The following is a 23,660-nucleotide window of genomic DNA, read 5'->3' as shown; positions in this document are numbered from 1 at the left end:
TGGACTTAACTAACTCGTTGTGAATACATTCCCAGGTTCCTTCCACTGATGTCTCAATGGACATGTGGTCATCCCAGTTAACTCCTCTTATATAGTTTCTCGTACCATCATACTCATCTTTATCCAGCTGAAATTTTACTGAATGACCAGGTGAATGTTCCCTCTTGACTTGAACATCAAAGTAAAGGGCAGAATGGTGGTTCTTCCCTAAAGGAGGCCAGTAATCCACATTAGAAACATCATCCTCTGTATTTGTAAGTAATAAATCTAAGACATTGGGTGTCTGTAGAATTCTATAGTGACTGGGCTCAGCAGTCAATTGTACAATATAATTTTGCTGTACACACTCCAAAAATTTTGTGGCTGGGTGGTCATCACTCTTACAACAAACCTCGTTTTGCCAGTCAATATCTGGATAATTAAAATCTCCAGAGACAATAACCTTATTTTCAAAACTACTAAATACATTATTAAACAGTTTAATCATGATTATCTTAGCATCATCTGTATGATCAGAATTAGGAGATCTATACACTACACCAAGGGTGGTGTATTCGTTACTTCCAGGTGGTGATATTTTACACACAAAAAACAGGAGGAATTTTTTCTTTCAGTTTCTGTAATCCTGGACACCTCCCGTCCCTCTCGTACAAACAAACTGACACCTTTGGGATTTGTAAAACATGTATATCCAGAAAGAACAAAATGTTCAATTTTATCCTTAGAGTTTTTTTGTTTGTTTTTGTTGCTGTTGTTTTTGTTTTTTTGTGGGGTTTGTTGTTGTTGTTGTTGTTGTTGTTTTTTGTTTTTGTTTTTTGGCAAGACCTCAGTTAAAGCAATAACTGCATCACATCGATCTGCTTGAGAAAAAGAGAGTGAGTATCAGTGTCAGTATCAGTAGCTGAAGGAGGTGCCGTCACTGCGTTCGGTCAAATCCAAATACGCTACACCACATCTGCCAAGCAGATGCCTGACCAGCAGCGTAACCCAACGCGCTTAGTCAGGCCTTGAGGAAAAATAAATAGATAAAATAAAATAAATAAAATAAAAAATAGATTAATACATAAAAATACTAATACTACTACTAATAATAATATTTATAAGGCGCAAAATCTTGATGAGGGTGAAAAGAGAGTGAAAAGGAGCAGGTGCCTGACAGTTAAACATATGACCCATCACTACAATGTCATACACAGTGAGATACAGGTGTTCAACAATGACTGCAAACCTTTGAGGGGCAAATGAATAAAACCACTGAGATACATGATCACATCAGGTCAACGAATCAAACCCAGTCAAGTCATGTCATACTATTCATGGCCGTGAGACAAAAAGCACACCGCGTGAGACATGGTTGCCTATGCGGCTTATATACAAGAAAATAAGAGGTATGGAGAAATAAACAGTTGGAGTAGTGTTTAATGACCTATTGGTGTTTGCCACCCCCTCAAGTAACTTGGGTCATATCATAGACACTGATATCAAGTGTCTATGGTAATATCACGTTGTTCCAGGCATAGTCTGCTTGCAGTCAGTTACCGTCGAAGTTTGTCGTCTCTACTGGGTGGTCCCGGCATCACCAAGGCGGTAGACAAGTGTATTGTGAGGTTCTCATGTTCGATCCGGAGGTCTAGCTGTTGTCTAATTTGTTTTACCGTTTGAAACAAGCCAGATTGCTGGTCCCGGCAGTAGATAATGTCAAACAATAACACCGAAATAGCAGAGTTTCACACTTTTAATGCACAAGGCATCTCGTGCTGTTCCTATTTTTAGCCCTTCTTTCGGTTGGAAAATATGCGGTAAATCTTGGGTAACCACCGAGCCTTTATTAATTTTGGGGGGAATTCGAAACCGAAACTGAAACGGAAATTTCCCAATCGCAAAAAAGTGTGATTTTGTGGTGAAAAGACAGATTAATTCGTTTCCGTTGGGTTGTGAAAACGAGGCCAATGATAAACACATCAGCAATGATGACGGACCGAAAGAAGAATCGTGGCAAAAAATTTGATGAGGTAAAATATTACATAATGATTAATTTAAGTTGTTGATTGTAGGAGATAACATTCCAAAATGGAAAGCCATCTACGATCTGCTAGTTTTTGTTGCGTTTAATTCATCACCAAAATGACACCGAAAACCAGACGATCTGAGTTTCAAGATTTGTGCTGGAAAGTGTTAGAAAGTGTCAGCTCAGATTGAAGAATCGCACGCCCGACGCACCCTCAGGCTTGGCTAGTAATTTCGTCGTCGTTCCCATCCAATAGTTTTAATCTTTGTCATTACGCATCATGTATGCAGCAAATGCGTAACACGACCAGTGGGGGCAGAGGTGGAGGGGGCGGAGGAATGGGTGAAGGGGAGGGTGGAAGGAGGTAGCAAGGGGAGCGGTTTTAGCAGATCTGTTTTTCAGTTGTGCTTCCATTTCAGGACCAACAATTTGATGATGATTCCGCCGTGGTCTGTGGATAAATGGTGTTTTCATGATTCCATAACTGCACCAAAGGCTGTCATGAAACTCATGAATAAGTATAACATTAGCAGCACCATTAACATGCTAGATGGTCTTCTGTCGATGACTACCCTCTTCAAAGTAGTTCAGGCATGAGCGGATATTCATGTGTGCACATCTGTTGATTGGGGAGCACAGGGGGGTTCAAGGGGGTGGGGGGGGGGGGTGTCATCTAGTATATATATGGAAAGTCACTGTGACACAGCGTGTGTGGTGAGCATGTATTTGAACATGTGATTCAAGTCTTTCTGGAATATCCACACTTTCACTTTCAAATTAATCATTACTAGTTGTAGTAGTAGTGTAGGGACTGGCATTTGACTGCCTAGGCCTTGCTGCCTTTTTTATGCCCCCATCAATATCTCTCCTTTTATTTGTGGGATACATGTATATGTTTTCATTTACTGTAATTCATTTGTCAAAGTCAATAAATTTTTCTTTTGAATTGATGTTCATGTCAAGCAGATTTTTGAACTCATTAGTATTTTGTGCAAGTTTATTTTCAATAGGTAGTGCATTCCATATGTGTGCAATTCTATTAGCTGATGAATTTTTCCTTAGGTAGTATTACAGTGCTCGTTACAAATTTTCATCATTGAATTTCTTGTAGTTGTACTCACATACTGTCATAGTACTCTGACATTCAAAAAATATTATTCACATTGACTTCATTAAAATTTATAGCAATTTAAAATTTTGAAAGTTACTGTTAAATCTCCTCTTAGCCTTCTACCCTTTGATGAATGCAGATTTAAGTATATAACTATCTGGCAGTTCATAGATCTGCATTCTTTTATTAGTTTTAATAACTAAGTTGCTCTTCTTTGTACCTTTTCTATAAGGCTCTATAGATTGTCTCTTGAGGTATGGGTGCCATACAATATTACGATATTCTACTTGTGATCTAACCAATGCTTTAATTATATTAGAAACGTGAAAAATTCTGTGTCTACTGCTGTGGTTTTTGTTGAACATTGTAAGTAAGAATGCCCAATCCTCACCCCTTGAGTGAAGATGTTCCAGGGATTTCCAGTCTTTCCACTGAATATTAACAGGCATCAAACAGTTTATTTTTGTCCTCATGCAGGATGAACCACCGACCAAAGAAGAGTATGCGGTGGCTAAGTTTCTTCGATTCAATGTACCCACACGGGAAGGCAAACTTCACAACATGGAGGTGCACTGCTTCTTTGGTAGGCTATATATATATATTATTTATCTGTCTGTCAAATTGATCAATGTAAATGTCTATCTTGTACTTAGATTAGAGAAGCATCTGTCATGTATGATGTATGTAGTTGATATCTCTTCATTGGGATTGATGATAAAATGAGTGATGTTTGGTATATTTCATTTGTTATCTTCTGTGGACTGCACTTGAAAAAGTAATACTTATATGTGTGTGCGTGTGTGTGTGTGTGTTTGCGCGCATGAAGTAATGGTTACCATTATGTATATGTGTGTGTGTGTGTGTGTGTGCGTGTGTGTGCTTTTCTTCCTATTTTTGCATGTTCAGTATATAGTATCCAGTATTACTTTATTTCCTTTCATTATGATTATCATTATGTTTTCAAAGAAGAATAAAGACCAAAAAAATTTCCCCACCTGTTGTCTTGCTGACTTTACTCAACGTTCTCACTCTTTCCCTCACCCACCCCCGCCCTTTCTCTCTCTCCTTTTTCTCTCTTCCCTTCCCCCCCCCCCCCCCCAACCCCCATCCATCCATCCACTCTCCTTCTCTGTCCATCCAGCCTCAGCAGCAGTGGACGCCCTGTTGGCTTCCAAGTGGTCAGCATCCAAAAATGCCAAAGAGCCCCTCTTCTACAACCGGTCTTCTTGTGTCTACTACTGTCAGAGGTGAGGGGTTACTGTGTGTGTGTGTGTGTGTGTTGGTGACTGTGAGGGGTGTGTGCATGTGTGTGTGTGTGTGTGAAACTAGTATGTGTACAGTTGTGCTTCTTCATTGTTTATCTGTGTGTGTGTGTGTGCATGCGCGCGTGTGTGTGTACATAACATACAATTGTGATTTTGTTGCTGATTGCTTTTTCATTATTTATCTGTGTGTGTGTGTGGATGTGCGTGCAAGTGTTTGTGCATAGGAGTATGGGTAGTACTAGTATATATGTATGTGTGAGTATGTATGTGTGTGTGTGCGTGTGTGTGTGTGTGTGTGTTGTGTGTGTGCTTCATCATCATTTGATGTGTGTATGTGTTATAAATGTATATGTTTCACATAATAATATGTTTTTAGATGAGTGCAGATTGTGAGAGAGAGAGAAACTACCTAGATCTGTGACAGTAAAGTTGCAAAGTTCTGAAGTCTGCCAATTTAAAACATTTTAAGTTCACAAGATCCCATTATCCATGTCAGTGTGTGGTGGGTTATGGAAAGGCAAATTTTCCAGTCTTTGTCATGTTCATGTTTTGACCATTATATTGTGTGTTGGACTCAACCACGGGCAGATATATTTGTGTGGTGTGAGCGATGAGCCTATGGATACACAAATAATTTCCAGCTGACAGCCACAATAGCTGAGTGGACTTTCAATCTGAGGGTCCTGTGTTCGAATCTCAGTGACGGCGCCTGGTTGGTAAAGGGCAGAGAGATTTTTCCGATCTCCCAGGTCAACATATGTGCAGACCTGCTAGTGCCTGAACCCCCTTCTTGTATATATGCAAGCAGAAGAGTAAATACACACATTAAAGATCCTGTAATCCATGTCAGCGTTCGGTGGGTTATGGAAACAAGAACCTACCCAGCATGCACACTCCGAAAGCGGAGTATGGCTGCCTACATGGCGGGGCAAAAACAGTCATACACTTAAAAGCCCACTTGTGTACATACAAGTGAACGTGGGAGTCGCAGCCCACGAACGCAGAAGAAGAAGAAGAATTTCCAGCTGCATGAATAAAGACATATTGCTGTGGATTTTATTGAAATGTATTTGAAGACATAATTGGACACTAAACAGAAACGCCAAAGAACGGATAGACAGATAGAAAATGCGAAAAAACTTAGCCGTATGAAGTGCACAGGAACAGGTGTCGAGATGGCTGCCGTCAAAAGAGGGCGCTAGCCAGGGGGACAGAGGGGAGGTTACCTGCTTCCCGGCCGTAGTACTTTCGTTTTCTCCGCATAGGCGGATAGTAGTTTGCACAGGACAGGAATGTCAGACCCCTGCCGGAGTCTGCACTAGTTGGGTCACGGTAAGTATGTTATTTAAACGTATTTTTAGATAGAAAATTTCCTTCTTTTTTTTTAATCAGATTTATTGTGTTGTGGTCCAGGTTGATGCAGAAAGGGATGTTCCACCGAGTGGAGCGGGTGCAGCGCAAAAAGGACAAGGACAAAGACAAGGGAGATAAAGCCAAGAAGAAGAAAGGGAGAGAAGCTCCCGAGAAGGAAGACACTGGGACCGGGGATGAGTTAAGAGTGAGTGTGCGTATGTAGTGTGTGTTTTGTGCATGTGTGTGTGCTTTATGTGCATGCTTTGTGTGTGTGTGTGTGTTCGTGTTTGAGGAATCATTAACTTCATCCAAATATACAAGAATCATACACACACACACACACACACACACACACACACACACACACACACATATAAATTGTACTGAGGTAATGTTTGATTACTTTTCCAGTTGTGGTCAACATACACACACACACACGTGCGCGCGCATGCACGCACACACACACACACACACACACACACAAGAATCCATGAGTGTGAATCAAAGGTAAAAAAAAAAAAATGTATATACCATAAAACACGTGACAACAACACAATGCAGTACATCACCATTTAACACCATACAAGACAACACAACACAACACAACACAACTCAACTCAGCACACCACAGATCATCACAATGCAATACAACACAACACGACGCAGTGCAACTACACAGCACAACACGACTCATCACAGTGCAATACAATGCCATACAACACAACGCAATGCAACTACGCAACACTATACAACCCAACACAACACAACACAACACAACACAACGGGTTGCAATAGCCGAATGGTTAAAGCGCTGGACTTTCAGTCTGAGGGTCCTGGGTTCGAATCTCGGTGCACCTGGTGGGTAAAGGGTGGAGATTTTTCCGATCTCCCAGGTCAACATATGTGCAGACCTGCTAGTGCCTGAACCCCCTTCGTGTGTATGCGCACGCAGAAGATCAAATACGCACGTTAAAGATCCTGTAATCCATGTCAGCGTTCGGTGGGTTATGGAAACAAGAATATACCCAGCATGTATGGCTGCCTACATGGCAGGGTAAATAAAAAAAAAAAATAAAAAACCGGTCATACACGTAAAATGTTACATGTCTGTCTGAGTGTGTATGGGTGTGCGTCTGAAATCTGATTGAATGACACAGGAAACGAATGATGAGCACCCCGCAGTGGCAGCCGTCAGTCGGCTCTACCCAGGTAGGCAGCCTGTGGTGCAAATGTCCCTGTGTTTGTAAAGCCCTTAGATTTTGGTCTCTGATCGAGGATAGGCAGCTGTATAAGTGTCCACATCAAAAAACAACAGAGCTGACGTATTTTTTCAGGAGAGGAAAGCCAAGAAAGACAAGAAAGGAAAGAAGGACAAAGATGACTCGGCGCCCGCCGACAAGACGCAGACGTCGGAAAAGGAGGAGGGAGGAGAGAAGAAAGAGGAGAAAGTGGAGGAGAAGAAGGTGAGAAGGAGAGGGTTTAACCAGGAGACTGATCCTGGTTGGTGGTTTTTTTGTTTGTTTTGTTTTCTTTCTGACGGACGGACTTTTTTGGTTCATGGTTGGGTTTTTTTGGGGGGGGGTTTGCTGCCCCTGTTATCTGCACCCTTATATATAGCGGGATTACCCCTTGTGCCCATTTTTGTCTGCCGCTGTCCACAGCAGTCCACAAGAAACTGTTGATGTTAGGTCACCATGGCAGAAGGCCACATACCCAGAGGAGACCCTGCACTGCTCTGTATGTGTGTGTGTGTGTGTGTGTGTGTGCACATGTGTGTTTGTGTTTGTATCAGCACATTCCATTGGTCTTGCTCAAAAGTCTTTGATTACAATGCCATGTGATACTTCTTCTTCTTCTTCTGCGTTCGTGGGCTGCAACTTCCACGTTCACTTGTATGCACACGAGTGGGATTTTACGTGTATGACCGTTTTTACCCCGCCATGTAGGCAGCCATACTCCGCTTTCGGGGGTGTGCATGCTGGGTATGTTCTTGTTTCCATAACCCACGGAACGCTGACATGGATTACAGGATCTTTAACGTGTGTATTTGATCTTCTGCTTGCGTATACACACGAAGGGGGTTCAGGCACTGGCAGGTCTGCACATACGTTGACCTGGGAGATCGTAAAAATCTCCACCTTTAACCCACCAGGCGCCGTCACCGTGATTCGATTCGAACCCGGGACCCTCAGATTGAAAGTCCAACGCTTTAACCACTCGGCTATTGCGTCCGTCCCATGTGTTACTGATTTTTGTTACTGTTTACCCCACCCCACCCCACCCCCCCAGCCGCCCCCCTCAACCCCCCCACCACACACCCCTCTGCCCCCATATTGGTGTTGATTTTTTTGTTAGCGTTCTGGGCCCTTGTGGTGTGGAGGTAGAATGCATGATAAATGTCTGTTATTATCATTATGTTGACTGGTGTGTGTGTGTGTGTGTGTGTGTGTGTGTGTGTGTGTGTGTGCTTGTGTTTTTGTGTGTGATTGTGTTCTGCTCAAAAGTCCAAAGTCTTAGTTTATAATTCCCTGTGGTACTGAGTATTGTTTCCCCTCTGGTGTTGGTGTTGATTGTTAGCGTTCTAGGTCCCTGTGTTGTTGAGGTAGGGTGCATGATAAAAAAAATGTCTAATATTGTTCTTACAATGACTGTAGTGTGTGTGTGTGTGTGTGTGTGTTAGCGTTCTAGGTCCCTGCGTTGTTGAGGTAGGGTGCATGATAAAAAAAATGTCTAATATTGTTCTTACAATGACTGTAGTGTGTGTGTGTGTGTGTGTGTTAGCGTTCTAGGTCCCTGTGTTGTTGAGGTAGGGTGCATGATAAAAAAAATGTCTAATATTGTTCTTACAATGACTGTAGTGTGTGTGTGTGTGTGTGTGTGTGTTAGCGTTCTAGGTCCCTGCGTTGTTGAGGTAGGGTGCATGATAAAAAAAATGTCTAATATTGTTCTTACAATGACTGTAGTGTGTGTGTGTGTGTGTGTGTGTTAGCGTTCTAGGTCCCTGTGTTGTTGAGGTAGGGTGCATGATAAAAAAAATGTCTAATATTGTTCTTACAATGACTGTAGTGTGTGTGTGTGTGTGTGTGTGTGTTAGCGTTCTAGGTCCCTGTGTTGTTGAGGTAGGGTGCATGATAAAAAAAATGTCTAATATTGTTCTTACAATGACTGTAGTGTGTGTGTGTGTGTGTGTGTGTTAGCGTTCTAGGTCCCTGCGTTGTTGAGGTAGGGTGCATGATAAAAAAAATGTCTAATATTGTTCTTACAATGACTGTAGTGTGTGTGTGTGTGTGTGTGTGTTAGCGTTCTAGGTCCCTGTGTTGTTGAGGTAGGGTGCATGATAAAAAAAATGTCTAATATTGTTCTTACAATGACTGTAGTGTGTGTGTGTGTGTGTGTGTGTGTTAGCGTTCTAGGTCCCTGCGTTGTTGAGGTAGGGTGCATGATAAAAAAAATGTCTAATATTGTTCTTACAATGACTGTAGTGTGTGTGTGTGTGTGTGTGTGTGTTAGCGTTCTAGGTCCCTGTGTTGTTGAGGTAGGGTGCATGATAAAAAAAATGTCTAATATTGTTCTTACAATGACTGTAGTGTGTGTGTGTGTGTGTGTGTGTGTTAGCGTTCTAGGTCCCTGTGTTGTTGAGGTAGGGTGCATGATAAAAAAAATGTCTAATATTGTTCTTACAATGACTGTAGTGTGTGTGTGTGTGTGTGTTAGCGTTCTAGGTCCCTGTGTTGTTGAGGTAGGGTGCATGATAAAAAAAATGTCTAATATTGTTCTTACAATGACTGTAGTGTGTGTGTGTGTGTGTGTGTGTTAGCGTTCTAGGTCCCTGTGTTGTTGAGGTAGGGTGCATGATAAAAAAAATGTCTAATATTGTTCTTACAATGACTGTAGTGTGTATGTGTGTGTGTGTTAGCGTTCTAGGTCCCTGTGTTGTTGAGGTAGGGTGCATGATAAAAAAAATGTCTAATATTGTTCTTACAATGACTGTAGTGTGTATGTGTGTGTGTGTTAGCGTTCTAGGTCCCTGTGTTGTTGAGGTAGGGTGCATGATAAAAAAAATGTCTAATATTGTTCTTACAATGACTGTAGTGTGTGTGTGTGTGTGTGTGTGTTAGCGTTCTAGGTCCCTGTGTTGTTGAGGTAGGGTGCATGATAAAAAAAATGTCTAATATTGTTCTTACAATGACTGTAGTGTGTGTGTGTGTGTGTGTGTGTTAGCGTTCTAGGTCCCTGTGTTGTTGAGGTAGGGTGCATGATAAAAAAATGTCTAATATTGTTCTTACAATGACTGTAGTGTGTGTGTGTGTGTGTGTGTGTTAGCGTTCTAGGTCCCTGTGTTGTTGAGGTAGGGTGCATGATAAAAAAATGTCTAATATTGTTCTTACAATGACTGTAGTGTGTATGTGTGTGTGTGTGTTAGCGTTCTAGGCCCCTGTGTTGTTGAGGTAGGGTGCATGATAAAAAAAATGTCTAATATTGTTCTTACAATGACTGTAGTGTGTATGTGTGTGTGTGTGTGCGTACGTTATGTGTGTGTGTGTGTATTTGTGTGTGTGTGTGTGTGTGTGTGTGTTAGCGTTCTAGGTCCCTGCGTTGTTGAGGTAGGGTGCATGATAAAAAAAATGTCTAATATTGTTCTTACAATGACTGTAGTGTGTATGTGTGTGTGTGTGTGCGTACGTTATGTGTGTGTGTGTGTGTGTGTATTTGTGTATGTGTGTGTGTGTGTGTTAGCGTTCTAGGCCCCTGTGTTGTTGAGGTAGAGTGCTTGATAAAAAAGTGTCTAATATTGTTCTTACAATGACTGTAGTGTGTATGTGTGTGTGTGTGTGCGTACGTTATGTGTGTGTGTGTGTATTTGTGTGTGTGTGTGTGTGTTAGCGTTCTAGGCCCCTGTGTTGTTGAGGTAGGGTGCATGATAAAAAAATGTCTAATATTGTTCTTACAATGACTGTAGTGTGTATGTGTGTGTGTGTGCGTACGTTATGTGTGTGTGTGTGTATTTGTGTGTGTGTGTGTGTGTGTGTGTTAGCGTTCTAGGTCCCTGTGTTGTTGAGGTAGGGTGCATGATAAAAAAAATGTCTAATATTGTTCTTACAATGACTGTAGTGTGTATGTGTGTGTGTGTGCGTACGTTATGTGTGTGTGTGTGTGTGTGTGTTAGCATTCTAGGCCCCTGTGTTGTTGAGGTAGGGTGCATGATAAAAAAAATGTCTAATATTGTTCTTACAATGACTGTAGTGTGTATGTGTGTGTGTGTGTGCGTACGTTATGTGTGTGTGTGTGTGTGTGTGTGTGTTAGCGTTCTAGGCCCCTGTGTTGTTGAGGTAGGGTGCATGATAAAAAAAATGTCTAATATTGTTCTTACAATGACTGTAGTGTGTATGTGTGTGTGTGTGTGTGTGTGTGTGTTAGCGTTCTAGGCCCCTGTGTTGTTGAGGTAGGGTGCATGATAAAAAAATGTCTAATATTGTTCTTACAATGACTGTAGTGTGTATGTGTGTGTGTGTGTGTGTGTGTGTGTTAGCGTTCTAGGTCCCTGTGTTGTTGAGGTAGGGTGCATGATAAAAAAAATGTCTAATATTGTTCTTACAATGACTGTAGTGTGTGTGTGTGTGTGTGTGTGTGTTAGCGTTCTAGGTCCCTGTGTTGTTGAGGTAGGGTGCATGATAAAAAAAATGTCTAATATTGTTCTTACAATGACTGTAGTGTGTGTGTGTGTGTGTGTGTGTTAGCGTTCTAGGTCCCTGTGCTGTTGAGGTAGGGTGCATGATAAAAAAAATGTCTAATATTGTTCTTACAATGACTGTAGTGTGTGTGTGTGTGTGTTAGCGTTCTAGGTCCCTGTGTTGTTGAGGTAGGGTGCATGATAAAAAAATGTCTAATATTGTTCTTACAATGACTGTAGTGTGTGTGTGTGTGTGTGTGTGTTAGCGTTCTAGGTCCCTGTGTTGTTGAGGTAGGGTGCATGATAAAAAAATGTCTAATATTGTTCTTACAATGACTGTAGTGTGTGTGTGTGTGTGTGTGTGTTAGCGTTCTAGGTCCCTGCGTTGTTGAGGTAGGGTGCATGATAAAAAAAATGTCTAATATTGTTCTTACAATGACTGTAGTGTGTATGTGTGTGTGTGTGTGCGTACGTTATGTGTGTGTGTGTGTATGTGTGTGTGTGTGTGTGTGTGTGTGTTAGCGTTCTAGGTCCCTGCGTTGTTGAGGTAGGGTGCATGATAAAAAAAATGTCTAATATTGTTCTTACAATGACTGTAGTGTGTATGTGTGTGTGTGTGTGCGTACGTTATGTGTGTGTGTGTGTATGTGTGTGTGTGTGTGTGTGTGTGTGTGTTAGCGTTCTAGGCCCCTGTGTTGTTGAGGTAGAGTGCATGATAAAAAAAATGTCTAATATTGTTCTTACAATGACTGTAGTGTGTATGTGTGTGTGTGTGTGCGTACGTTATGTGTGTGTGTGTGTATTTGTGTGTGTGTGTGTGTGTGTGTGTTAGCGTTCTAGGTCCCTGTGTTGTTGAGGTAGGGTGCATGATAAAAAAAATGTCTAATATTGTTCTTACAATGACTGTAGTGTGTATGTGTGTGTGTGTGTGCGTACGTTATGTGTGTGTGTGTGTGTGTATTTGTGTGTGTGTGTGTGTGTGTGTGTTAGCGTTCTAGGCCCCTGTGTTGTTGAGGTAGAGTGCATGATAAAAAAAATGTCTAATATTGTTCTTACAATGACTGTAGTGTGTATGTGTGTGTGTGTGCGTACGTTATGTGTGTGTGTGTGTATTTGTGTGTGTGTGTGTGTGTGTGTGTTAGCGTTCTAGGTCCCTGTGTTGTTGAGGTAGGGTGCATGATAAAAAAAATGTCTAATATTGTTCTTACAATGACTGTAGTGTGTATGTGTGTGTGTGTGCGTACGTTATGTGTGTGTGTGTGTATTTGTGTGTGTGTGTGTGTGTGTGTGTTAGCGTTCTAGGCCCCTGTGTTGTTGAGGTAGGGTGCATGATAAAAAAAATGTCTAATATTGTTCTTACAATGACTGTAGTGTGTATGTGTGTGTGTACGTTATGTGTGTGTGTGTGTATGTGTGTGTGTGTGTGTGTGTTAGCATTCTAGGCCCCTGTGTTGTTGAGGTAGGGTGCATGATAAAAAAAATGTCTAATATTGTTCTTACAATGACTGTAGTGTGTATGTGTGTGTGTGTGCGTACGTTATGTGTGTGTGTGTGTGTGTGTGTGTTAGCGTTCTAGGTCCCTGTGTTGTTGAGGTAGGGTGCATGATAAAAAAAATGTCTAATATTGTTCTTACAATGACTGTAGTGTGTGTGTGTGTGTGTGTGTGTGTGCGTACGTTATGTGTGTGTGTGTGTATTTGTGTGTGTGTGTGTGTGTGTGTGTGTTAGCGTTCTAGGCCCCTGTGTTGTTGAGGTAGGGTGCATGATAAAAAAAATGTCTAATATTGTTCTTACAATGACTGTAGTGTGTATGTGTGTGTGTGTGTGCGTACGTTATGTGTGTGTGTGTGTATTTGTGTGTGTGTGTGTGTGTAAGCGTTCTAGGCCCCTGTGTTGTTGAGGTAGAGTGCTTGATAAAAAAGTGTCTAATATTGTTCTTACAATGACTGTAGTGTGTATGTGTGTGTGTGTGCGTACGTTATGTGTGTGTGTGTGTGTGTGTGTGTTAGCGTTCTAGGCCCCTGTGTTGTTGAGGTAGAGTGCATGATAAAAAAGTCTATTATTGTTATCATTATAATGACTGTTGTGTGTGTATGTGTGTTATGTGTGAGTGTGTGTGTGTGCATATATGTATAGCTGTTAGATACACATGCATGTTAAAATGTATGTATGCTGTGTGTGTGTGTGTGTGTAGTCACATTTTGGTGTGTGTATGTAACATAGATGTAATGTTTTATGTTAACAAAAGCGTTTTTGTAAAGCACCTAGAGCAGATTTCTGGATAGTGTGCTATATAAGTATCCATTATTATTATTATTATTATATGTGCATGTGTATGTGTGTCCGTGTGTGTGTGTGTGTGTGTGTGTGTGTATCAACAGGAGGAAGGGAAGAAGAAGAAGGAGAAGCGGTTAAAGCTGATCATGACAGATGACCAGCGCTTTCTGGATGGCGAGGAGGTCAGTCGTTAGGTTTGAAACCTTGAGGTGACAAAGAGTTTTGTCTGTGTGACTGTCTGCTTGTCTGTCTGTCTGTCTGGTCACAGTGGGAAGGCAGACAGTGACATGTCAGTGGTTGTTATGTCATAGTCAATTAACTCACTCCGGACGAATTGATTTCTCTCTTGCTTTCCCCCCGCAGTCGACGACCCATCCATTTGTTAGGGTTAGGAAAAAAAAGTCACAAAAAATACAAAACGCAAAGTAACTGAATGAAACTCCCTGTACTTGACCCCCTCACCCCTCTTCTGACATCGTGTGTACGCCCGACCCCCCTCCCTCTCTTGACGGCCCTCAGAAGCTGAGTCACTGTCCTTTTTGCTGGTAGCTTTCTTCTCTGCAGACTCTTTATTGTTTTAATGTCTTCATCATCCTCGTTGATGTCAAAACCTTCAGTTTGAAGCATTTCAATCACTTCAGCAGCAGTAAGAAGTCGCTGTCATGATCTAGTTTCCTCCAGACATTTCCACTTATATTGCCTGCGACGCCATTTTCGATACATATGCAGATTAGCTTGTCATGTGGGGTACCAAGGTCAGCGGCTGGCCAGCGAGTGTATGGTCACGGAAATATCACAAAGAAACTTTCCATTCGACCCTTGACACGTTCGCAGTGCCCGATGTAGCTGTGATTTTTTATGCTACCACATGAGGAAAACGTGGACAAATTTTTAATTGTCGAAACCACTAAGGCGTTCCGTTGTACGGAATGCTACCTTACTTGAGGAACCCTATAGCGTTCCATCATCCGGAGTGAGTTGATCCTTACCAAGATTTATTGTAAGACACATGTACAGAATTACAGACATGTAAATGGTTGGGTTTTTTTAAGTCAGTTAATTCTTACCAAGATTTATAAGACACCTGTGCGCTGTCACACTCTTACACATACACACGGAGAATGTACACATTCTTTTGGGACATGTCAGTGGTTGTTGTTTTAACAGTCAGTTAATTCTTACCAAGACATATAAGACACCTGTATGCAGTCATACTCCTACACATACACACAGAGAACGTATGCATTCTTGTGGGACATGTCGATGGTTGTTATTTTACGAGTAAATTAATTCTTACCAAGATTCATAAGACACCTGTACACAGTCACACTCATACACTGTCACACTCATCACTTATACACAGAAAAAATGTACGCATTTGTTGTGAGAATGTTTGAAAAATGTGTCAATAACTGCTGCCAAAAAAAAAGCCATGGCATGAAGGAGTAATTCAGTCTCTTGTTGTGTGATTTATTTCATTTATTTATTATTTAGTTTTACTGTTTTTGTGTGTGGTATATATGTAACTTTGCATGTGTGTCTCACAAGCCTTGTGAAGATTTGATTGACATTGAAATTGATTCTGATACACAATCTGATTCATTTGTCCTTCACCGTCTGAAGAAACAAAAAAGCAAATCAGTGAGCGCATGATAGCTTTTATGTCATGGTTTTCATTATCATCAGCTTCTTCCTTGGTCCTGAGAGAAAGTGGTTGCATTTAGTTTTGTACTGGATGGCCGGTGGGTGGTCAGAGGTATTTGTATTTGTATTTCTTTTTATCACAACAGATTTCTCTGTGTGAAATTCGGGCTGCTCTCCCCAGGGAGAGCGCGTCGCTACACTACAGCGCCACCCATTTTTTGGTATTTTTTCCTGCGTGCAGTTTTTTTATTTGTTTTTTTCTATCTCAGTGGATTTTTCTACAGAATTTTGCCAGGAACAACCCTTTTGTTGCCATGGGTTCTTTTACGTGCGCTAAGTGCATGCTGCACACGGGACCTCGGTTTATCGTCTCATCCGAATGACTAGCGTCCAGACCACCACTCAAGGTCTAGTGGAGGGGGAGAAAATATCGGCGGCTGAGCCGTGATTTGAACCAGCGCGCTCAGATTCTCTCACTTCCTAGGCGGATGCGTTACCTCTAGGCCATCACTCCACAAGAAAAAGACAGGAGGCGCTGTGTGTGGCAAAATCGGTCAGGCGTTGGACCTCTGATCCAGTGTTCACCGGTGATTGGGGTTCGAGCCCTCTGTTTCAGCATGGTGTAGTGTCTGTCCTTGTGGAAAGGCACTTTGAAAATCTGTAGGGGGGGGGAAGTGAGAGCCCCCATAATTGTATAGAGAGATTTTTTATAATCTAATAGTGCGCAAGGCTTATTTAATTACACATACTTAACTCTTTCCATACGAACGGCGAAAGAGACGACGTTAACAGCGTTTCACCCCAATTACCATCATCAAAATATTGCAAGCGGAAGGCTCTTATAATGAAGACGTGAATGTTGACAAAAAATTCCACAATTCTGATGACGGAAGCTAAAAGTTGGGTCATTCAGACACCCACTGGACATCCGAGGGGTCTGTGTAGAGGAGAAGAGAGGACTGGCTGTACTGAGTGAGTTAACCGTGACCCACTTGTGCAGACTGGCAGGGGTCTTGACATTCCTGTCCCGTGCAAACTACTATCCGCCTCTGCGGAGAAAAGGAAAGTAGCTATGGCCGATAGCCTCCCAGAAGTAGGTAACCTCCCCTTTGCCCCCCCCGACTAGCGCCCTCTTTTTTCCGGCAGCCCGCAAGGCTTATTAATGAGTAATGAAATGAGTTTTGTATTTTAATTTTTGAAAGTAAGTGCCAACATGATTTTTCTATGTATTCACTGTGTCCGCCGGTCGATTGTGATCGCGCCTTAATATGAGCTTGATCGCCCAGTCGGGCCAAGTAGTTTTGTGACCTGTTTTGATTCATCATCAGACACAAAACGAGAGCGCCAAAGAATCGATAGACAGACAGAAAATACAAAAAAAACCCACAAAAACTTAGCCGTATGCAGAGCACAGGAGCAGGAGTCAAGATGGCTGCCGGAAAAAGAGGGCGCTAGTCAGGGGATGCGAAGGGGAGGTAACCTACTTCGGGAGGTTATCGGCCATAGCTACTTTCGTTTTCTCCGCATAGGCGGGTAGTAGTTTGCACAAGACAGGAATCAGACCCCTTGCCGGAGCCTGCACGAGTGGGTCACGGTAAGTATGTTACTTAAACATAATTTTAGGAGGAAAATATCCTTTTTCTTCTCCCTCTCTCCTCCCAGGCGTGTGTGTGAACCGATAACCTGAACTTGGTTGGGGAAGGTCGAAACGGGAGGAGGAGATGGGGAAAGATTCGTTTTTGACTCACTTGTGTAAACAAAGTGAGTCTATGTTTTAACCCGGTGTTTGGTTGTCTCTGTGTGTGCGTGTGTGTCTGTGTGTCCGTGGTAAACTTTAACATTGACATTTTCTCTGCAAATACTTTGTCAGTTGACACCAAAATTGGCATAAAAATAGGAAAAATCCAGTTCTTTCCAGTCATCTTGTTTAAAACAATATTGCACCTCTGGGATGGGCACAAACAAATAAAAAATGGAGCCTAATTATATGCAAACTGCATTTACTGTTATATTTATATTTTTTGTATTCTCTAAACTTGGCACTTTGATCTGATATTCTGACCCAACAACAAGAGCAGTCATTATTATCATTTTTTGTTCGAACAGGAACTTCTTTTGCTAAGCATGGAAGTTTTATTTATTTTGCAAACGTTTTGGTGCAGATAGTATAAAAGGGAAATTACTCTGTAATTAATGCTAGGGGACTTAATTCGAATCTGGTTGGGACTTTTTTTTTTCTTTTTTTTTTTTAATGCAAAGTTTTATAATAACAAGTACAGAACACATTTTAACAATTAGATTTTTTTTTTAAAAGTGTATCACAAGTGAGTCTTGAAGGCCTTGCCTCTCTTGTTTCTGAATGCATTGATTTTTACCACAGGTTTTGTTGTCAGTGTAGTAAGAGCTGCTGGGTAAGCACTGTAAGAATGCTTATCGTTATTATTGTTGTTATTACTATTGTTATTTTTTATTATTGTTGTCTGAGTACGCTGTCATTTCATGGATTTTTGTACTGACGGTTCTGAAGGTGTATTTTTCTTTCTCTGTGTCTCCTTGTGCAGAATATTTATGTGTGGATATATGACCCTGCCAATGCTAAAACTCTGGTCATAGGATCGCTTATTGGTAAGTAGTGTATAAACTGTGTGTTTGTGTGTGCATGCATTTTAGAAATTTATTTGCTGAGCTGTATATACTTCTTCTTCTTCTTCTTCTGCGTTCGTGGGCTGCAACTCCCACGTTCACTCGTATATACACGAGTGGGCTTTTACGTGTATGACCGTTTTTACCCCGCCATGTAGGCAGCCATACTCCGCTTTCGGGGGTGTGCATGCTGGGTATGTACTTGTTTCCATAACCCACCGAACGCTGACATGGATTACAGGATCTTTAACGTGCGTATTTGATCTTTTGCTTGCATGTACACACGAAGGGGGTTCAGGCACTAGCAGGTCTGCACACATGTTGACCTGGGAGATCGGAATCTCCACCCTTTACCCACCAGGCGCCGTCACCGAGATTCGAACCCGGGACCATCAGATTGAAAGTCCAACGCTTTAACTATTCGGCTGTTGCGCCCGTCGCTGTATATACAAATCATGTGTGTGTTTGTGACAACATATGTGTGTGTGTGTGCATGTGTACATTCATGTTTTTGTGTGTTTATATGATTAAATGATAATATGTCTGGGTGTCTGTATGCTGCTGTGTGTGTTTATGTGTATGTGTTTGGATGTGTGTGTGTGTGTGTGTGTGTTTTCATGCTTGTGTGGTTGTTTGCATGATGATGTTTAGAATTGAATGTTGCATACAGATTGTGTGTGTATGTGTATGGATGTATGTATTTGTGTTATTGTATGTGTGTTGTATGTTGGTGTGGTGTGTGGTATGATTTGGTGTGTGTGTTGGTGCTGTATGATGTGCATGAATGGTATGGTGTGTGGTGTGGTGTGGTGTATTGTTATGGTATGGTGTGTGTGCATGTGTATACATTGATGTGTGTATCACATACATATACAAATGTGTATGTGTATGTTTCTGTCTGCACCACTGTATGTATATTTGTATGTTTCTGGTTGTATGCATGTGTGTGTACATATTATATTATTGTGAGCATTTACGCCTTACCTTGAAAATAAGCCAGAGGCATTTACAAATAGAAAACAAAACGTAAATACCAAAAAGGAAAAATCTAACACAAGATACAAAACATTATTAGATAATTCACCCCACACACACGCACATGCACACTCAACACACACACTCACACACACAAGCATGCGCGCACACACACAAAGTCATAGTACACAATCGTAAATAGTACACAATCAAAAATACAAAGTACGAATTCTGAAACTCTCGAACTCACTCACTCACTCACTGATACTCCTTTTAGTTCATGCTGGAAAGGGATAAGCTGATGAGAATTATTCAGACGGGGAAAAGGTGGGTCTTCAGACGGGACTTGAAAGACTGCAGCGAAGATGAGTGACGGCGACGCGGCTGAGGAAGTTGATTCCAAAGAGTGGGGGCTTGGTATGAAAAACTCTGTGTGCTCTGCGTGTGTGTGTGTGCTCTGTGTGTGTGTGTATGTGTTTGCTCTTTGTGTGTCGTGTGTTGATGTGCGTATCACTGTGTGTATGTGTGTGTGTGTGTGTGTGTGTGCAGTCCTGGGAGCCATCGCGCTGTGCCTGTTCCCCCTGTGGCCAGAGGTGGTGCGTCTGGGGGTGTATTACCTCAGCCTGGCCGCTGCGGGCTTTGTGGGATTCATCTTGGCCCTGGTCGTCAGTGAGTTTCGGCCCCCTCTCTCTCTCACTCTCTCCCTCTCTTCCCCTCTCTCCCTCTCTCTCTCTCCCACTCTCTCTCTCTCTCTCCCACTCTCTCTCCCTCATATAGCTAGAGATGTTGCTATACATGTTCATATTCTGTGTGTTCAAAAGGAGGGAAGAACTCCTTGAAGCAGGATTTTAAGTTTGGACAAGTAACCCTTATTATTTTCATTTTGACTAATGTGTTGTGTTTAAACTTTTAGTACTGTTTCGTTTATTTACCCATTGTCTTTTCTTTTTGCATTCATGTGTGTGCATGTGCACCTCTAATATTCACAGGCCGGTGAACATTAAATTCTTTGAGTCCTTTGATTGGTTTTATTATTATTACAGTTCTGTTTATTCCCTTGTTCTGTGTTTGTGTGTGTGTTTGTGTGTCCCCAAGTTTGTCTGATCCTGTTCTGTGGTTTGGGTACGCTAAATAAAAAAACTTCATTATTATCCTGATGATGATGATGATGATTACTCTTCCATTGATTCCCTTGCTCTGTGTGTGTGTGTGTGTGTGTGTGTGTGTTACCAAGTATATCTGATCCTGTTCTGTGTGATTTTGGTGCGCTAAATAAAAAATGTATTATAATCCTGATGATTAATATTACAGTTCTATTGATTCCCTTGCTCTGTGTGTGTGTGTGTGTGTGTGTCTCCCTCCCTCCAGTTCGCCTGATCCTCTTCTGCATCATCTGGCTTCTGACCCTGGGGCGGCACCACTTCTGGCTGCTGCCCAATCTGACGGAGGACGTGGGATTCTTCGACTCCTTCCGCCCCCTCTACCAGCACGACACGGTCACCAGAGAGCCGCCCTCCAAGGACAAAGACAAAGGAAAGTCAGCATCGTCATCGTCGTCATCGTCATCATCGTCCAAGTCCAGTAAAAAAGCGGACCCAGAGTCCCAGAAGACGAAGGCGAAGAAAAAGGACAAGGCGAGCGACAAGGAGGAGACGGGCAGCGAGGGGGAGGAGTTTGAAGTGATAGAGCGAGGGGAGGTGGAGGAGGGGGGCGGAGGAGGAGGAGGAGAAGGAGAGGAGGACCAGGGTACCACTGTGGGAACGGAGGACAAGGACATCAAAGGACCTGAGGAGGAGGAAGAGGATTACGAGGAGGAGGAGGAGGAGGAACAGAACGGAGGCTCGGAGGAGCAGGAGGAAGAGGAGGAGGAGGACGAAGAGGATTCACTGATGAAAAAGGACAAATAATTTTTTTTTCTTCTTTTTTTTTTTTTTTTTTTTTTTTTTGTTTTTTGTTTTTTGTTGTCGTTTTTTTTGATAGACTGGATATTATTATATTTGGTGGATACGCTGGAGAGCTTGTTTTAACAATGTCAATCCCAGCAGGACCAAACAGGGAATTTATCAAGAAATGGGGGAAGGTGTGAAGAAGGGAGGGGAGGGTGGGGAATGATGATGATGATGATGATGAACTGTCAGGATGTCTTGTCCTCAGTGTTGACCTTGTGACTGATGCTTATTGGTTGTCAGTATTATCTTCTCCTGTAAACTCCACCCCACCCCCTTCCCAGTGTAAATGCTTACTTGCCTAAATCCTGTACATTATTATTATCATTATTATTATTATTCATCGTTTGAGACTTAAAGGTGACGGTGGTTTAAACATTATATTCCAAGATGTGCTCGCTTTAGCAGACCTCAGCTGGGGCACACGCAAATGATCTTTGCTACAACTGTAGCAGCTCTTAACTTGCTTAGAGTTCAGGATTTTCTTTCGTGGTAGTGGTAGCAGCAGTGATACTTGTATAGCCACCTGTCTTGGATCAGAGACCCAAGCTCAAAGCACTTTACAAACAGGTTCGTGGAATTGGTGCTGACTTTGGAAAAAATTCTGAACCCTACGCAGACTTAGCAATACTATGATCATCCATGCAACACAGCCCAGGCCAGTGGATCCCAGAGTGTGTGGAAGCCTTCATAGATCCCGTGATCATTGGATCACTTTGTCCGAGGATCCCGGTCATAGCGACCTCATTTAAAATGAAAAGTTAATTATTAAGTGATCCAGAATGGGTCGTTGGGACATAAAATCAAAGATCAGCATGACCTTAACGGGGTAAAAAAAAAACCTGCTGAAGGTTGTGTGGGACAAAAGGGTCATGATGACATGTAAAGATTTGTGTGGCTGTAATGGGGTCAAGGCAATCTAACATCACCATGACCCAGTTTTGGGCACCATGACCTCATGACCATCCAAAATGTAACAAGTCACAAGGACACAGTTAGTGTCAGTTTGACCTTTTGACCCCATTGTCACCTTGACACAATTATATGACCCAGTTTGTTGTCCTGACTGAGATGTGTCACTCTTGCTGAGGTTGGGCCACTGTGTTACTTTTGATGTTCTTGTAGGTCATGATGGCTGGGATCTGTCTGTGTTGGTCTCCATGGAGACGACCCCTTTGAGGTGAACTGACATGTGCAGGACAGCAGTCACATCACTCCTTCCCACTGTTATATGAGACGTTAGGGTCATTTTTGTTCTCTCTGCACAGCAACCAAGTTTTCCACCCAAAGTGAAATTCAGAAATAAAATAGCAGTCTTAGAGGGGGGGGGGGGGGGGGGAGAACATAGCAAACCAACCTGGATCCTGAAAGATCTTTATCTTTCTTATTCATGTTTTCAGATAAAATGTTCATAAAATGGGCCACTGGCACTCCCATTACTGTGTTTCATTTCGTGGCTCCTGTCACAGTTTTAACTCTCCATACGAACGGCGAAAGAGACAACGTTAACAGCGTTTCTCCCCAATTACCACCATCAAAATATTACAAGCGGAAGGCTCTTAAACTGAAGAGGTGAATGTTGACAAAGAATACCACAATTCTGACGACAGAAGCTAAAGATTGGATCATTGAGACACCCACTGGACATTCGAGGGGTCTGTAGAGAAGAAGAGAGGACTGGCCGTACTGAGTGAGTTAAATCTTTGGCCTTTATGAGATTTTGATCTCTTTTTTTTTTCTTTCTTTAATCCTCGGGGAAGGAAACCGGTAAATAGAGAGTAGACATGACACACGTTTCGTTTCTGGTCACATTGCAAAAACATTGAGGAAGTTCATTTTGGGAGAAAAATAAAAGAAGAAAAATACAAAAAAAAGAGGATATAAGCACAACAACCTGCACACTTTTTTATTTATATGATTTTTTGGGTAAAACTTACATTTATAATTTTACTGCCAGAGGTAAAGGTATATGATTATACGTTGCTAAAGTGAGCTTTTGGCAATCAGCAGTGTTCCCGGTTCTCTTGCCACGTTTTCCGATTTTATTCACCCCCATTGTCAGTTTTCACCCCCTCCCTCACCCAGTCTTTTTCTCTTCATTCTGTTGTCATCTCTCCCCCAAACCCCCCTCCACCCCCAACCCCCGCCCTACTCCCCCCCCCCCCCCCCCCCCCCCCCGCCCCCCTGTCTTTTCCTGTCAGCTGAGTGAAGAGAACACATTTCATTACGGGTAAACGACGTTTCCGGCTGACGACACTGCCCTCAGTTCTTCCCCCTTTGTCCACCAGTCTCTTTCACAGTTGTCTGCCCACCACCACCACCACCACCACCACAACACACGATGCTGGGGTTCACATGCTGCGTCGTTGTCCTACCCCACCCCTTTGGTGCACAGTGCTAGTGTCAGTGTTTTGTGGGGTACCGCTAGGGATGGGGGATCTGTGAGGGTAACATGACTTTCAGTGGATTCTTAAAAATTGAAAAAAAATAAAATTAAATATCACAGAATCTTTCTTTTGTTTTGGTGTTGGTGAGATAGGTGTTTGTACACTTGTGTGTACTCTTGATGAGTGGAATGTGAGAGGTTTTAGTTGTACTGGAAGCTTGTATGCACATGTATACTGAAACACTGTACAGGTATAAATATACACATGACACACACACACACACACACACACACAGTGACACGCACTTGCACACACAAAAGACCTGCATGCACAGACATTTTTCTGTGTGCGACTTTACATCAAACTCCAGAGGGTCAAAG

At 42.3% G+C, this 23,660-nt stretch overlaps 1 protein-coding gene across 1 annotated transcript; it reads left to right on the top strand.

Moving 5' to 3' along the window:
* The first annotated feature begins 1,856 nt into the window (after window positions 1–1,856).
* Window positions 1,857–23,406, top strand: LOC143301912 (translocation protein SEC62-like). Its single transcript, XM_076616355.1, has 9 exons — window positions 1,857–2,012; window positions 3,597–3,702; window positions 4,261–4,366; window positions 5,798–5,942; window positions 7,072–7,200; window positions 13,790–13,867; window positions 17,891–17,954; window positions 19,497–19,616; window positions 20,316–23,406. Exons 1-9 carry the CDS (start codon window positions 1,950–1,952, stop codon window positions 20,852–20,854), a joined length of 1,350 nt encoding a protein of 449 aa, XP_076472470.1. The 5' UTR covers window positions 1,857–1,949; the 3' UTR covers window positions 20,855–23,406.
* Window positions 23,407–23,660: the final 254 nt, after the last annotated feature.

Source organism: Babylonia areolata, chromosome 28 (assembly GCF_041734735.1).
Source record: "Babylonia areolata isolate BAREFJ2019XMU chromosome 28, ASM4173473v1, whole genome shotgun sequence".
Classification (NCBI taxonomy): Eukaryota; Metazoa; Mollusca; class Gastropoda; order Neogastropoda; family Buccinidae; genus Babylonia; species Babylonia areolata.
Note: the sequence above shows the minus strand (reverse complement) of the source record. Positions and strands in the feature narration are given on the sequence as shown.